Source organism: Monopterus albus, unplaced genomic scaffold, assembly GCF_001952655.1.
Source record: "Monopterus albus unplaced genomic scaffold, M_albus_1.0 scaffold463.1, whole genome shotgun sequence".
NCBI lineage: Eukaryota > Metazoa > Chordata > Actinopteri > Synbranchiformes > Synbranchidae > Monopterus > Monopterus albus.
This window is the reverse complement of record NW_018128343.1, coordinates 113884-128762: the sequence shown is the minus strand read 5'-3', so window position 1 is coordinate 128762 and position 14879 is coordinate 113884. Positions and strand designations below refer to the sequence as shown.

The 14879-nt window shown below is 40.8% G+C and overlaps 1 protein-coding gene across 1 annotated transcript in view; it reads right to left on the bottom strand.

Annotated features, from left to right (window-relative positions):
* Window positions 1-14879, bottom strand: part of scara5 (scavenger receptor class A, member 5 (putative)) — a 42922-nt gene that overhangs the window by 10431 nt on the left and 17612 nt on the right. Inside the window, exons 4-10 of the mRNA XM_020587579.1 lie at window positions 14455-14639; window positions 13842-14020; window positions 13612-13738; window positions 13293-13461; window positions 10052-10132; window positions 9059-9166; window positions 4902-4967 (exon numbers count right to left, since the gene is read on the bottom strand). Coding sequence (XP_020443235.1) covers window positions 4902-4967; window positions 9059-9166; window positions 10052-10132; window positions 13293-13461; window positions 13612-13738; window positions 13842-14020; window positions 14455-14639 — 915 coding nt within the window. The remainder of the gene's footprint in view (window positions 1-4901; window positions 4968-9058; window positions 9167-10051; window positions 10133-13292; window positions 13462-13611; window positions 13739-13841; window positions 14021-14454; window positions 14640-14879) is intronic.

Sequence of the window (14879 nt, the reverse complement as noted above, 5' to 3'; positions counted from 1 at the left end):
ATTTCAACAGCAGTGCAACCAAACAGCAGAAAATAAATATGACAGATCTCTCAGTAACTGTGCCTCAGTATTGATGTTGGAGGGTCACGTCAGGCAGCGCTTATAACTTGGCTTCAGGTGGACTCCCACATAAAAATGAAATAACACAGTGTTGTCAAAAGCCCGGGTCCCAGGATGAACAGACATTTCTCATTAGAGTCCAAAGCTGAAAGCATTTATATTTGGATCCCTGTAGCTGCAGAGTTGCACTGTAAAAACAACAACACATTTACAGTGGGGGGTGGGGGGTTAACTATTAGGCTGTCAGCTTTGTGTGTGTGTGTGTGTGTGTAAGTGATTGTGTACTTATACATCACTTCCAGTCTCTTCTGTAGTAAGTCAACTGAAAAGTGGCATAAAAACAAAAAGCAAATTAGATGTTTTGTTACAAGTTACAGTAAACACCCATGGGGAAATGTCTTTTAGGAGCTGTAATAAGAAAACTGCTGGAGCTCCTGCTAATGTGGGACATATTTCATTCCTTTATCCTACAAAAATCCAAACTAAGAGATGTAGGACAGTTATATTTGTCCCTGTTGAATTCAGGGGATCGTGGTAGGATTCATGAGGACGTACAAATTCAAGTTACATAAGTTGTAATCGATAGCATGTCCAACTTACAGGGGAGAAATCAACAACGCAGAGCTAAGATCCTTTCTGAAAACCGTGGTTTGGTTTTTAACCTGTAAATTTGCTTAAATGTATATAAAATTGAGCCGATCAAATTGTTATCCATTTGAGTGTTTTTGAGCAGACACTGGCTTCTTCTCATGTAATCAACCCTCGAAATACAGGAGACCCCGTCAGTTAATCCGATACTATCAGTGGAGTTGAACTGCTATGAAACCAAAGGCAGAGAACTCAGTATAATGCGTTTTCATGCAGCCATCTTGCTGGACCCCTTGCAAACAACCTATATGTAGTTCAGCAGTTTATAGGCTTCACATGTTATACAAATATATATGCACACACAAATACAAAGACAAACATGATACAGTGAACACCAGGAACACTGCACATAGCCAAAAAATCTGAAGCACTGATTTTGCCTGGGTGACTAGAGGCTACAAATGGATGACGTTCTGTATATATTTACTTTAGGAGCGTTTCTGGTGACTGAAGAAGCATCAGTCCAGGTACAAGAGAACTGATTTACACAGATGAACGTTCTTTTGCTCATTCTCAAATTAATGTGGGGTCCATTTCTCCTTCTCTTACTCTGAAACACCGTACTCTTTCATTTACCACAGAACTGAAGATACTTTCAATGAGAACGACCTGAAAAGCAGGTTCATTTTTTGCTAACACCCAACATGTGCGCACAAACTTTCCCACAGACACAAATCCTTGGAAACTGCTGCTTGCTCTGGCCAGTGACCACACAGGTATGCACAGTATGCTTGTTAAAAGATCCAAGTCACGTCAAATTATAAGTCGGCCACATAAGGTTTGTGACAAAAAAGGTGCAAGACGTGATGATTTGCTATTTCTGACAGCCAACAGCATGTGGTCACACTCAGTCTTTCTTTCTGTGAAACATCAAACAGTGTCTTGTGAGGAAATAACTGATCTTTGATGGATCTGTAATGGGCACAAACAGGATTCAGATGGCCAAGGCATCAACTCTATTTTACTTGAACACCACTTCATTGCTCATCACATGGAGAGGCAATGAGGATCTAACAAAGGAAGAATAACAGATATGTCAAAAAAAGAAGAGTTAAAAGAAGTTTCTTGGGGTTTGGGGGACAATAATGTTTTTTCTTTCTACATACCTGACTCCAGTTGGGTGGTTTTGTATGAGGTTTCAGTTTACCACCACAGGACATACTGCAGAGTCCAGACTGTAAGTATTTGGACAGTTACACATTCTTTGCTCTCCAGGCTCTGTGCTTTAGCACATTCATTTTGAAATGAAATAATGGATACTACATTAAAATGCCAAGTGTTAAAGTGCTTTGAGTAGGTAAGGTAAGAACTGTGTGGGTGATGCAGCCTGTTAAACACATAATACCCAACCTCACAGGTACAGTAACCTTATCTTCTTAACCCAGAGTTTGACTGAGGTGCCACCTGGAGAAACATTAAAGCTGCTTCCCATAACCCACACCATCAACAGATTCATTTTAATTTGATTCACAAGACCTATCGAATACCTTGCAAGCTCCATCTTATGAGTAAAATAAGTGATCCTCTGTGTAACAAGTGTTCAGTGAGAGCTCCAGGTACCTTCATTCAAATGACGTGGGAGTGTCTGAAAGGGGCTCTTTTTGGACAGAAGTGGCCATCAAGCTGTCACAACTCTTATTCATAATCATACCCAGGTCCACACATATTTTTCTTTTGAATGACTTGTCATTGAGGAAGCCTGCGAATGCGAGTGGCCGTGCAAGTCAAAAAAAATAAATAAAAAACAAAAAAGTTCAGAAAAAAGTTAAAAACCCATCAGAGAGATATCAAAGGTATTTGATTTGGCATATTATAAAAAAGTAGGTGGAGCTCAAGTACAGTGGATTAGCAGAAAATCAGTCACACAATGAAGAAATAACTCTTTATGACTGCACAGCAAGTCAGGAATACTCTACAGGGTGTAGGCGGACATGTTTCTTGTCAAGGATCATGAGAAGAGTTCATGAACCTCCAGAATCTCAGAGGATTCTTCACAAGATGCAGACCCCTGATAAATCTCAAAAACGGAAAGGCCAGGTTGTAGTTTGTAAAAATACACAAAAAAACCAGTGGGGTTCTGGAGCAAAGTTGTTTGGACTAAGGAAATAAAAATCAACCTTTATCAACATGATGAAGAGAGGAAAGTGTGGAGATAAAAAGCAGCAGCTCATACAGCAGCATGGTGACTGCAGAGATACCTCTGCACAGAATACAGGAGCATTCTGTGTGACCAGATTCAGCCAAATACTCGTCATTTTCCTTAAATGAATCACAATTCCCTTATTTTATCATTGCTTGGTCCTCGACCCTTGCTCGACCCAGATGTCATTCTGCAAAGCTTTTATTTCTGCTCTGAGGAGCAAGGAACAAGGAGAGAGGAGGCTATAACCGAGGATACACAAGTGCATCCTTCATAGAAGTCTGTTACGCATTGACACGTCCCTTTACGGGAAATCAGTTTGCGATTGGACACTTCACATGAAGGATCAGAGGAAACATGCTTCCTCATTCCTCTCTCCTCGCAGTTTGTCTTTGCATGCATCACAAGTGAAGGAAATGTGGATGCGATTAGGGGGGCTGGGATTCACCGCTTGTATCCTCAGTCGACCAAGAATGTGGGAGTGATAATATAAGAGACTTGAGAACCACCCTCGGAGTGAGAAACATCAGACAGTTACTGACTGCAAAGGATTTTCCTCAGGATAATATGATATTGTTTGACTTTATGTGTATTTATCCATTTACTTATGAAACACCGAACTTTGGACACTGTGTGAAAAGGGCTTTATCTTCCACACTATATAAACATACTTAATGTAGTATCCATTACAATTTGACCTTTGACCTTGACCTTATTTTATTTCACATTGAATGTAGTGCAACACAGAGTCTGAAGAACAAAAAAATGTGCCACTGTCCAGATACTTCCGCTCCGTGCTGCACGCACTCACATAATGGTTTTCCAGTCCTTTTGATGTCTGCTACACCATGTGGTTCTGCATCGTGTGTCGGAAACTGAGATTACGCTGAAAAGAAAATCAGTTCTACCAATCCTTTAAGCTTGTCACAGCTTCTTGCACAGGTTCAGCTGGGACAGAGATGGATAAGGGCCATAAAGTCATCAGCTTGTAAATCTTTGCTTCTCTATCGCCAGCTGTTGGTTTTGGATCATAGATTATATACATTATGTGCTCATATTACAGTTGCAGTTCACTGGTAGGTTTTTACATAATGTGATTAAAATATAGCCAAATATTCACAGTAAATTGTTATTTTATTCTTCTTGCCCTGTTTTATTTGAAGCTGCTCATAAATCAACTATTCTGTATTCAATAATTATTGTAAAACCCAAGCTGCTGAAGTCTTCATCCTCATTTAACCATCAAGGATTGTTTCTCTAATCCAAAAATTTCCTAAGACCTTTTTTGCAATTACTTAACTATAGTCAGGTTTCCATCCAAAGCAGCGTGTTCAAAGGCTGAGAGGGAAAGTCAGAAAATTAAATCCTCTAGGGCCTGAGCCAACAGGCCAGAAACCCTGTCATCCTAGACTTAGAACTAAACTTTAAGGCTGGAGTACCCCCATTTCTCTCTCATGGTGGCACAGAGAGATGAATACACACTTGTATAGTCAGCAGGCTGTAATGTACTGTAATATATAATACTGTAACACTCTCCTCTCTGGTCGACCAGGTACAGAAGGGAAGAACACGTTACACTCGTTTTTACATTGGTTGCCCATCAGTTTGCATATTGACTTCAAAAATACTTTTACTGGTTTTTAAAGAACTTCATAGTCTTGCACCAGTTTACCTACTTGACATGCTTCCATGCCACTTAGATCCCTGTGGCATGAGTTTTGAAGTTATTCCAAAGTGCAGGACTAAAACTTTGGGTGAGGTGGCTTTTATGCTCCATGCCACTGGAACCATTAAATCCATAATTTTAATGTATAACTGACCCTCAAAAACATTAGAAATCAATTTTATATTTGGCAACATGTGCATGTTTGTATATCAGTTTTTAGCAGTTACATTATTCCAACACAGTTTTATTGGTGTAAAGACTAGAACTGACTATTTATTGGCAGCTCAAAAAGACTGAGTAATATTCTTCTCCTTCATATTGCGGAATGGAGTCAGCCACTAGTTTCTTCTTGACCATTCCACTCATCGTTCAAAGCTTAGCTCTCACCTGTTGTCTCTTCTTGGTCTCCTCGATCACCCTTCTCCCCTTTCAACCCCCTTTCTCCTCTGTCACCTGAAGAAAGAACAAAAAGTGAGGTCATATTTGTGTGATGTTAATAATATCAACAATGTCCAGTTGTTAGTTTTAACATCTGCATTTTCTACTGTAGAGTAGGGGTGAATGAGGTTGAAATATAAACAGGAGAAAGAAGACAGAAGTTGTAACTTGTACTTTTAACAGGACCACAGTCAAGGTAATTTTTCTTTACAGTGTAGATGTTCACATGGTGGAAACGTTAATGCAAAACCGCTAAGTCACTGTGAGTAAAAATCTTTTCATTTGTGGTTTCTGTAGAATGATGGCACATTAAGGTACGACTCCGCTCTACAATCATCAGCTTAGACGTGGCTTTCTCAGTTGTGTTCATTACTCATTTCATTTCATCACTTTGGTCTAATTTAAAGCAGGAGAGAATCTGTTCCACTGCCATTTGGCAATAATCTTCAGGTTTGAAACCACAAGTCTGTTTTTGCTATAAGAGGAGCTACTCAGCTTTTTATATTTGACACCTTGTTTCACAGCCCAGAGCACAGGGCAGCTGCCAGTCCCACCTACCATGTGTAACTGCATGCGAGTGTCAGTGAGTAGCGTAGCCAACACTACACCACACCCTGCGCCTGACGTCCTCAGCTGTCAGTGTTACCTCTGTTATGACCACACCCTTAACAACTAAATAACACTGCAATGAAAACCCAAACACATCACTAACCTACCGCTGAGCCACAAGAAATAACAGATGTATTTGATTTGAAACTGCACAAATAATTTCCATATAAAACTTGTTCATTCTCGGCTCTGTTAAGCCCCCTGTATGACAGTCCCAAGTGACAGAGGATCAAAGTTAGCATCTAGCTGATGAACAAAAGTTGAACATCTAGCATCTAACATCCTGTTTTCCTCAAGAGCGGTGGAAGACCGAATCGGAGCAAACAAAAGAGAGAATATTAGGCATTTAGATTCATCAGGTGGCCAACTATGACTCCAAATAAATGCTAAAGATTCTCTGTGTCTGATGGATGGGGAACTGATGTTAGCCTGTCCACATTATAATGTGATATATTTCAGGGCTATATGTCTGTCAGCCTGTTATGGAGTTTTTCTGACCCCGGGTGGCCAAGCGGCATTAAACACCAAAGAAACAACAGACAATATTTTCAACCAACACGGCTTTTTTTTACATGTAGTCTATTCAGCCTACCCACAATTCTTTTAAAAACACAAAGCTTCCCTGTGCCATTTTAACAAGCTTTTCAATGTCCCTCTTCCTTCCACAGCTGAGCGACTGTCTGACTCTGGGGGCCGTTCACACCAGAAGGTCGACAAACTCTTCACCCTTCACTGGTTTGTTAAACCACAACCAGACCCCAGATGGGTGAAAGCACAGACAGACATTGTTGTAAACTGCCAGAGTATAGATGGTTAAACATCCGCAAAGATCCTTGTTTTCTTCATTTCCTCTCCATCTTTATTGAAAAACAGAGATTTATATGTTTTCAGCTGTTCTTTACAGAATTAACTTGTCAATCAAACAACATGGCCAGTGCAAGAGTTTTTGCGAGCGACACTCTTTTCACGTTTGTTCAACCATGGTGGTTATTGCTGCCTGTGCTAATTTCCTGTGCAAATCACATGATGCTGCAACCATATGAGATCTGTGTGCAAGCAGTGCTTGTAAAGAGCTACAACAGGGCCCTGACACATAAAATGTGTTCACTTAACAAATAAGTCTCTCCAGTAAGGCGCTGCAGAACAGTTCTCTGCTAACCACGTTAGCCACTATACGAGCTGTCTGAGGCTAATGTGTCAAGGTTAAAATGTTGAACCTGAAAGCAGTTAATTTCGTTGGAAATGCAATGGATTTATTTGCTAGCAGATTTACAAATCTTCACAAAGCAACCTTTTAATGTGAGATTAGGATAAGGTTTGGGTTCAGGTTAGGATATAAGGAGGAACACATCTCAAGGGGAGAACACATATAAATACATCACTGGCATTGGGGGAAGCAATGTCTGTTCTGCTGTGCACCTTGGGTGTGTGTTGGTGTCTGTAGCCTTGCCCTCAAACGGATGCACAAACCTGGAATTGGATGTGAGCAGTACCGTAATTCCCAATTATAAATACAGTATATCAAACCAAATGAGATAACAGCCCATTTGTTTTGTTTTCAAATTGGCCACAAAGTGCACGGACCATCAGACGTCATGAAAATCATCACATCTCTAGTACCGGGATTCCAGCAGCTGTGTAAAATGAGCACAGAAATGGTAGTTTGCTGGCTTTTTAAAGTTCAGTGTAAAAGGGCTTTAATCAAAAAAGCTGCCTTGAAGAAGGGTCAAAACACTCGACCACAATCTGTGTAAAAATGACTATTCCAAAAGGCATCAATCTATATAAAATGCACCAAAATTAGAATAGGGCCTGTTGCTGAGTGAGCCATAACAACCAACTACATGTGTACACACAGAAGACAACAGATCCCCCTTGTCCAAAGTTTTGAGAGCTATTGGCCAACACAAGCATTGTGGGACTCCAACACTGGACATTTCAGCCAAGCCCAACTCTGATGGGCAACAGCTGTTGAATGAACACACATAAATAGACAATGGCATGCCAGAAAGAAAGACAAACCCTACAGCACCTTATCATATTAGTCATGGCTTCTTCAACAGAGCTGTGTATTGTGTTTGTGTTATCGTTGGCACTAAGCAGCTGGTGATGCCAGAGTGGGAGCATGGCCACCCCAGGGGCTTATGTAGATACAGACTGCTCTGGATAAACGGGTGAATGGAGTTGTCAAAATCCATCTGTGTTGAAGCAGATTATTCTCAGATGTACTGATGTATTGGAAATGAAGAATAGTGCTTTGAATGAATAATAATATATTTAGCTCTCTTGACAAAAATAATAGATTTTGCATCATATGAATTATTAGTATGGAAGTACATCCCTGTCACAAGATGTGAAGGTGCGTGAACCACATTTCGAGCACTACTCCATTTACAACTCAGCATTTGAGAGTGCACAGGCACAGATTTATAAGCACAGAATAAGATTTGGGAGCATAATCCCACCCATACATGTACTTGCTTCTGATTCTGCCCTCTTCAGTTTCTCCACTGGGTTTTCTGTGAAAGTCTGTCTGCACCAAAAGTTTTGAAAGCACACAAAACAAGCTGCAATTTAGTTTGCAGTGCTCAGGTGTGTATTTGTAACAGCAGAAGCAGATTTGAGAGCAAGGGAGGATCTCTGCTGTTTGCTCAAACCATCTGTTGCACGCTTAATTTAATCTTCCCTTGCTCTCAGACCTGACTTCCCAGTTTTATAAAATCCGACTTGTAAATCTTAACAATTAAAACAAGTCTTCAGCTTGCACCTTTTTAGAGCAGAATCCCTTATTTATATAACACATGAGCCGTGTCCCAGTTTTCTTATCCAACAGGTGGTTCAGTCTGGCACTGAAAATGTCCATGCTAACGCTGAAAAGCTGCTCACACGCAACATGGTAAAAAAAAAAATCATTCCTATTATGGCTCAAACTTGTTTGTAGGTTCAGTAATGAACTACACAAACCCCAGCAAAAAGTTACATAACTACTTGAACCAATATGCAGATATGAATGTAGTTCAACTACAAGCAAACTATGCTGTGGGTAGGATATGGGGAGTCCCATGATTCTTTATTTTGGTTTAACTTGATTTTTTAAAATTATTTATTTCTGACAAAGGATGTGAAAGCCATTTGAGAAATGAGGCTCTCTGTTCCATGTCTCAAATGATGTGAGCTGTGAATGTGTTGACAAGATTCAGCGGTGAGTTGCACAAGATTGCAGAGTAGCGGCTGAGTGACTCACTCAACTGCTGCCTTGTGATTGTAATTTTTATATTATCTGTCATTATGGTAAGTGCAGTAAAATGAGCTGTTTGTTTTTGTTCGTGTGTGTTCTAGAAGAGTGTTCCTCAGTGGATCGAGTAAGGTTTAAATGGTGCTGAAATTTAGGAAATGAGCAAAAGCCAACTGTAATTACTCCAATATCTGACTAAATATGTTCGAAATATACTATGAAGAACATGCACTGATTAATTTGAGAAGTACTACAGACAGACCTTTGGGCCCAGCAGGTCCAATATCTCCTTTTTCTCCCTGAAAACCTTCGTCCCCAGCTGACCCTTTCATTCCCCGAGGACCCTGGATTCCTCTTTCTCCCGTGAGCCCTGGAACACACAAAAACATAGAGGACAGGCTTCAGTGACAAACAGTGATGTAAAAGAAAAGCTGTCCTGGCCGTTATGTGCAGCAGAACTGGTCACCGCATTCTCCTTGTCCTGAGCTACTGTTCAAAGTGCCTTAATACAGACATTAGATTTTTAAAGAAGCTAAAATCAATGTGTTTTCATTGTTTTCTAAAACTTCTAAACAAATCCCATCCACGAAGAGGAACTTCTGTTTTGTCAGTAAAAAAGTAAGCAGGCTGCACAACAGAGCCCTCTCCATTCACCCCCAGCACGAACTGTTCATACCCCTACCCTCCAGTCGGAGGCTCAGAAGTGTGAAATGCAGGACCACTAGACTGAAAAACTTTCTTTCCCTCTGCCACCAGACTCCTAAACAGCTGACTTAGGATCTACCTCATGTCCATCTGTACCGTTTACATACTCAATTTGCACATGCACAATTGTACACTCACTGCTGAATATTTGCACTTCATGGCTCCCATGTAGCATATATTCTCTCTGCATTATATTGTGTTCTTGTTGTATTTTTAATTGCTTCCTTCACTTGCTGCTTTAAAGTGCCTTAGATTTGTGATTTTACTGCCTATTTAGATTGGTGTTATTGCTCATCTACGTTATATTTCACTTGTACTGTGTGGCATTCATTCGGATGGCAAAGTAAGAATTTCATTGTACAGGGAAACACGTTTCCTAACTGTGCAGATGACAAATAAACACTTTGACCTTAAAGCAGCCCATTAATTGATAATCTATTCCAGACATGATCAGTATTACAGTATTTGCACTTTGACATTTTTAATTATTTCATATTTACAGCTTTTATGAAAGTTAAATATGAAGGAACGTTATTCTGGTTGGGCCCACCTCTAAAGCCAGTTAACCCAGTGGGTCCGGGGGGGCCCAATGGTCCAGTGTCACCCTTCTCTCCCTTTGGTCCTGGAGGTCCTGCAGAAAGGACAAGATCATTGAGAACTGACATAATAATGCACAAGGCATATGTAGCAAATAATGCAAATGCTCCTGCACAAAATGACATTGATAGAAAATCACTTTTTTACATACACTACCCTGTATTTCTATGGAATTATAAAATGCATTATGTAGCAACAGACTGTAAAGGGACAGAAGGAACATGTTGTTCATCAGACATTTTGATTTGATCTAGCAGACATTTGAAAACCCTCAGGTCAGGTTTACCACTGACCTAGAGGCATGAACCCATCTTTACACCACGTAATTCTTGCCAACATAAAAGTGAACACAGATTTACTGATGATCCCCTAAAGTCAAAAGGTGGTGAAGGTGAGCAGCTTTATAGAAACGCGGCACTATTGTCTTTTCACTTTCTACTTTAATATAAGACAATAATTCACAGCATGTCCAATTATCAGACTGAAAAGCCATTACGTTTCACCACACCCATAAATATGAATTCACATTAAAATTCAAATTGAACAAACTGAAGAGGTGGGCTGCAGTTTAGGAATCTGGCTTGAAACAAAGTCTATATATATATATATACTCATTCTCAAAAAAACCTCTTTTGTTGGAGTGGGAATCATGAGTTAAAGAAAGCTGCAAGTGGGGTTTGTTTGGAATAAATAAAAGTAGATGAGAATGTGAGGCCTCAGCCCTCAATGAGTCAACATTATTACAACATGTTGGAGCATTTATCAAAGGTGTTACCAAATTACAGCTGGCAAGAATCTTGAAAAGGAAACACATGGGACCATAATGTCAGAAAGAAACATGCTGAGTCTTTACTTGTGCAGATAATGATTTTATTAATGCATGAAACTCTAGAAGTCATTACATTTATACTTATCATTGACACACACAGAGTGGCGTAGCAGCCAAAATGAAGGTCCGATTGGTCCAAGGTTGTTGTACTTGGATGGAGTAAGTGCAAAAAAAGCCAAATAGTGAGTGAAGCAGAGAGAGAGAGAGAAAGGTCTGCCCACAATGGAAACCACATGTTAAACAAGGTGGACCACAACACAGCTTGTGGGAATGCATAGAAGTCTTGGGCTTGACATTGCCCAGCACATGTCCGGTGCTTCTTTTACATCATAGATCCAATGATCTTAATGTGCAGGCTTCTGATGCAGAAAAGCTGCTGACCAGCTGTGAGTTGCAGATCTGCCTGCTGCCGCCTCAAACAGTTCCACAACTGCACAGCTTCTTCTTCAGTCTCTCTACTTTCTGTCTCTGTAGTCTGGCACTAGCATGCCTTGGAAGAAACAGGTTTATGAACCCAATTCATCTACAATCCAGAGAGTTATGCAAACAAACAAACAAAAAAAACAGCTGGGACAAACTAGGAAAATGTAGTAGCGCGTCGTACGACACAGTAGGCTAACCAATCATGAAACACTGTGGATGTAGATGTAACTTAATGTTGCTTTCATTCATATGTCTTTTGTATTGCTAGTCAGTTCCAGGATTAATGTGGGCATGCAACCAGAAGCCACCTCTTTGTCCCATTCTCTCTGTGCAAAAAGACTGTAGGTTGTAGTTAAAATCCTCTAATGCATTTCCCCCCCAGGGCCACGTTTGACTCTAAATAGGACCATGTTGTGTGTTAATTTACTGCCTATTGAGACAAAATATCAGAGTTTTGCATCCAAAAGACATCAGGCAATATTTTCAACTACTTGTCATGTTTCATGATTAATACAACAAATAACATGTGGCATGAGCTCAGTGTGTCTCACAAAAGCAAATGACTTGAAAAAGGAAAGAAGAGAGGGCAAAATAAAAAAGGAGGCACAAGAAGAGGAGAGGAGAGAAGAGAATGGGGCAAACGTGTCGAGATGTAAAGCCTTTCTTGGCTCAGGTGACTGAGAACTAACAATAAACAAATGGGCTGTGGAGCTAAAAGTAATAACAGAGCTGAGTGGTTGAATTTTCATTCTGGATTCATTCTAAATTTAACCCACAATTGTTTCCAGGCTGAGGAGAAATGGCATGCCACCCACATGTGAAGCACACACGAGATCAGGGGTCCCATTCAGCTCAGGCTGTGTCCCCTGCCACCATTACATCATGACATATTGTACCTATTCTGATTTTAGCGAGCCAGGAGCATCACTGATATGTTGGCAGTGAGAGTCGTACCGCATCGGAACTAATCAGGTCTGATCAGACCGGAGGAAGAACATTCGGAGGTGCTCAGTACCTCAGTGTAGTAATCCCATAGTGTAAAATCACACTGGTTTGCAGGGATCACTTGCATTCATTCATGCTGCAAACATCTATTTGCTCAAACAAGCTCTTTTTGTGGTTCTAAGGTCAACCCGTGTCTCATTTATCTCAAGTTCTGTAGTTATTGTGCACACATGTATGATACTGTGATCCATGAAGCTCCTTCTTTTTCTATTATTTTCATCTTGTTTGACATACAGCATATAACTACTGCAATAAGCTATTTTCTGAGCTTTGCAACTCCTCTTTGATATATCCATCGCTACCTAATTGGTACCTAGCTGTGATCTGACTTTTAAAAACAGAGCATTCACGTTAGTAACCAGCGCGGGGAGAAGATCCAGATCAGCACTGCTGCCAAGCAGGACAACAGCACGGCTCAGCACGGCTTTGCCCTGCAGTGAGGACTGGGGTCGGCCTTATTTAACTGGGCCCGTGGGAAAAAAGCATTAGGCTTTGATAATGTCCAGATGACACTATGTGCAGGAGTTTAGATTAGTGTGTTTAAGATTTGCTTCATATTAAAATATAGTCACTGGAATTATGTTTGGAAAACAAATATATAGATAGATATAAAACCTTGGCGTGTGAAAAAAACTGCAGTTTTTCAATCCAATTTATCCAAGTTTTAACTTTGCCTTATGACCTGCAAATCATCAAATCAATGCTTGCTGTGGCAGAACCACTTAAGCTGACCATAAGGGCACTTAGAGGGAGCATTTGGGCCAAAAAGGGCACCCTCAAATTGATTGAGTACCCTTCTTGTGTCATACCAGGGCCAAAACAAAGCATGGAAGTCTCCCCTTTGTGAACAGTCACATTGTGGTTAAATAAAAGTTAGATAGGTCTACTTAGCAGTCAGAGCAGCCATTTGAACAGACATCCACTTATCTTAGCTGACCTTCTAATATGGTGAGATTCTTCAGGGTCATGGAGTGCTCCCAGTCCTTCAGCCGGAGGTCCTCTGTGATCGTGTTGAGGATCTCCATCTCGTTCCTCAGTTGGGCCTCCATGTGGACGTGGGTCACCCATAAACTGCTGGTGTCCTCTGTTATGTTGCTAATCTGGATCTGAGCAGCGGAAGTGCGGGCACAGGGAGTGTTAGCAGAAGCAGCGACAGTGGCGCTGCGCTTCCAACAAATGGCAATAAACATTTATTTAGCAGTAAATTAAAGTTGATGTTCAGGACATTTTTGTGTGAACTGTGATGAACCTCCAACCTGTAAATTCTGTATCTTTAAGTGGTGAATACTGATGTCATTGCTGAAGGTGTGATTGACAGCTCCCACCATCCAGTTAACCTCCTCCAGTTTCTCTCTCAGCCCGCTCATCTGCCCTGAGGTTTCCCTGAAATAAATCACAAACAAACTGCATTTAGTGAGCCTCTATTGTGATTCAATTGTACTGTCATGCTTTGGAAATAAGACTCTTCCCTGTAATCTGAGTGTACCTGAGAAGGAGGTCCTGGTTGTGAAGCCAGGTTGAAGCTCGAGCCACATCCGCACTCAGTCCAGTCAGGTTCCTGTTGGTGGAGCTACTCAGGGAGGACAACCTCTCGTCCAGCTGGACCAGGTAGCTCTCTGAATGAAGGGAGTCAGCCTGGATGCTCCTCAGCTCCACCTCCAGACCCTGCATGGAAGAGAACTGAACATGAGCTCCACTGCTTTCATTCTATAACATTAGTTATAGAACATATTAATACGGTATAATCATAACGCCTTATCTCCATCATAACGTGTCAATAATTATGATATACATTAATGTGTAATGAGTACTTTTACTTTTAGTACTTTATGTATGTTTTGATGCACAGTGTGCAGAAGAACGACAAACAAAAGGCCATGTGAAGTAACAGTTTACCACTGTCTGTCAATTACATGAAACAGAAGGTGGGAAAGAGATTCCTCTGTTTGTGTTTTGGTGTCTTTGTTTGGAGGTGTGTGTTAATAAAAATGCTATTGACATAAACAGAAAATTATTAAATCATGTCCCGCCACAGTTTCCAAGTCTAAAACCCTGCTCTTTAAAAAGCTTTGTGCCTTGTTTTCAATCTTGTGTGATACCTTGATGAAGATTTCCAGCCTCTGCAGCCAGTTGCTGTGGTTCTGGAAGAGATTCTCCAGTTTCCAGATGTTCTCCAACAGGTCAGCCTGAACGGTCTGCTGGTGCAGTCGAGGGCGCTCAGACATCCGGGTCACGTTCTCCATCAGCACCTCCTGTCGCTGTGGAGACACCTGGGAACGTGAGACTGGGGAGAGAAAGAGAAAGACAGAGGGCCAGAGTTATACTGAGTGTTGACTTACTGATCCCTCGTGTCCAAATTGAGTATCCTTTACTACCAGCTACTACTAGCCAACATTTTAATGCAGGGCAGTCTAAGATTTAACACTGGAGAAGCATATGATAACCTTACTGTATACATTTTACTTTTTAGAAGTTATGCGGCACATTAGGACAACATGATGTGAATTTCACACATTTATTTAGC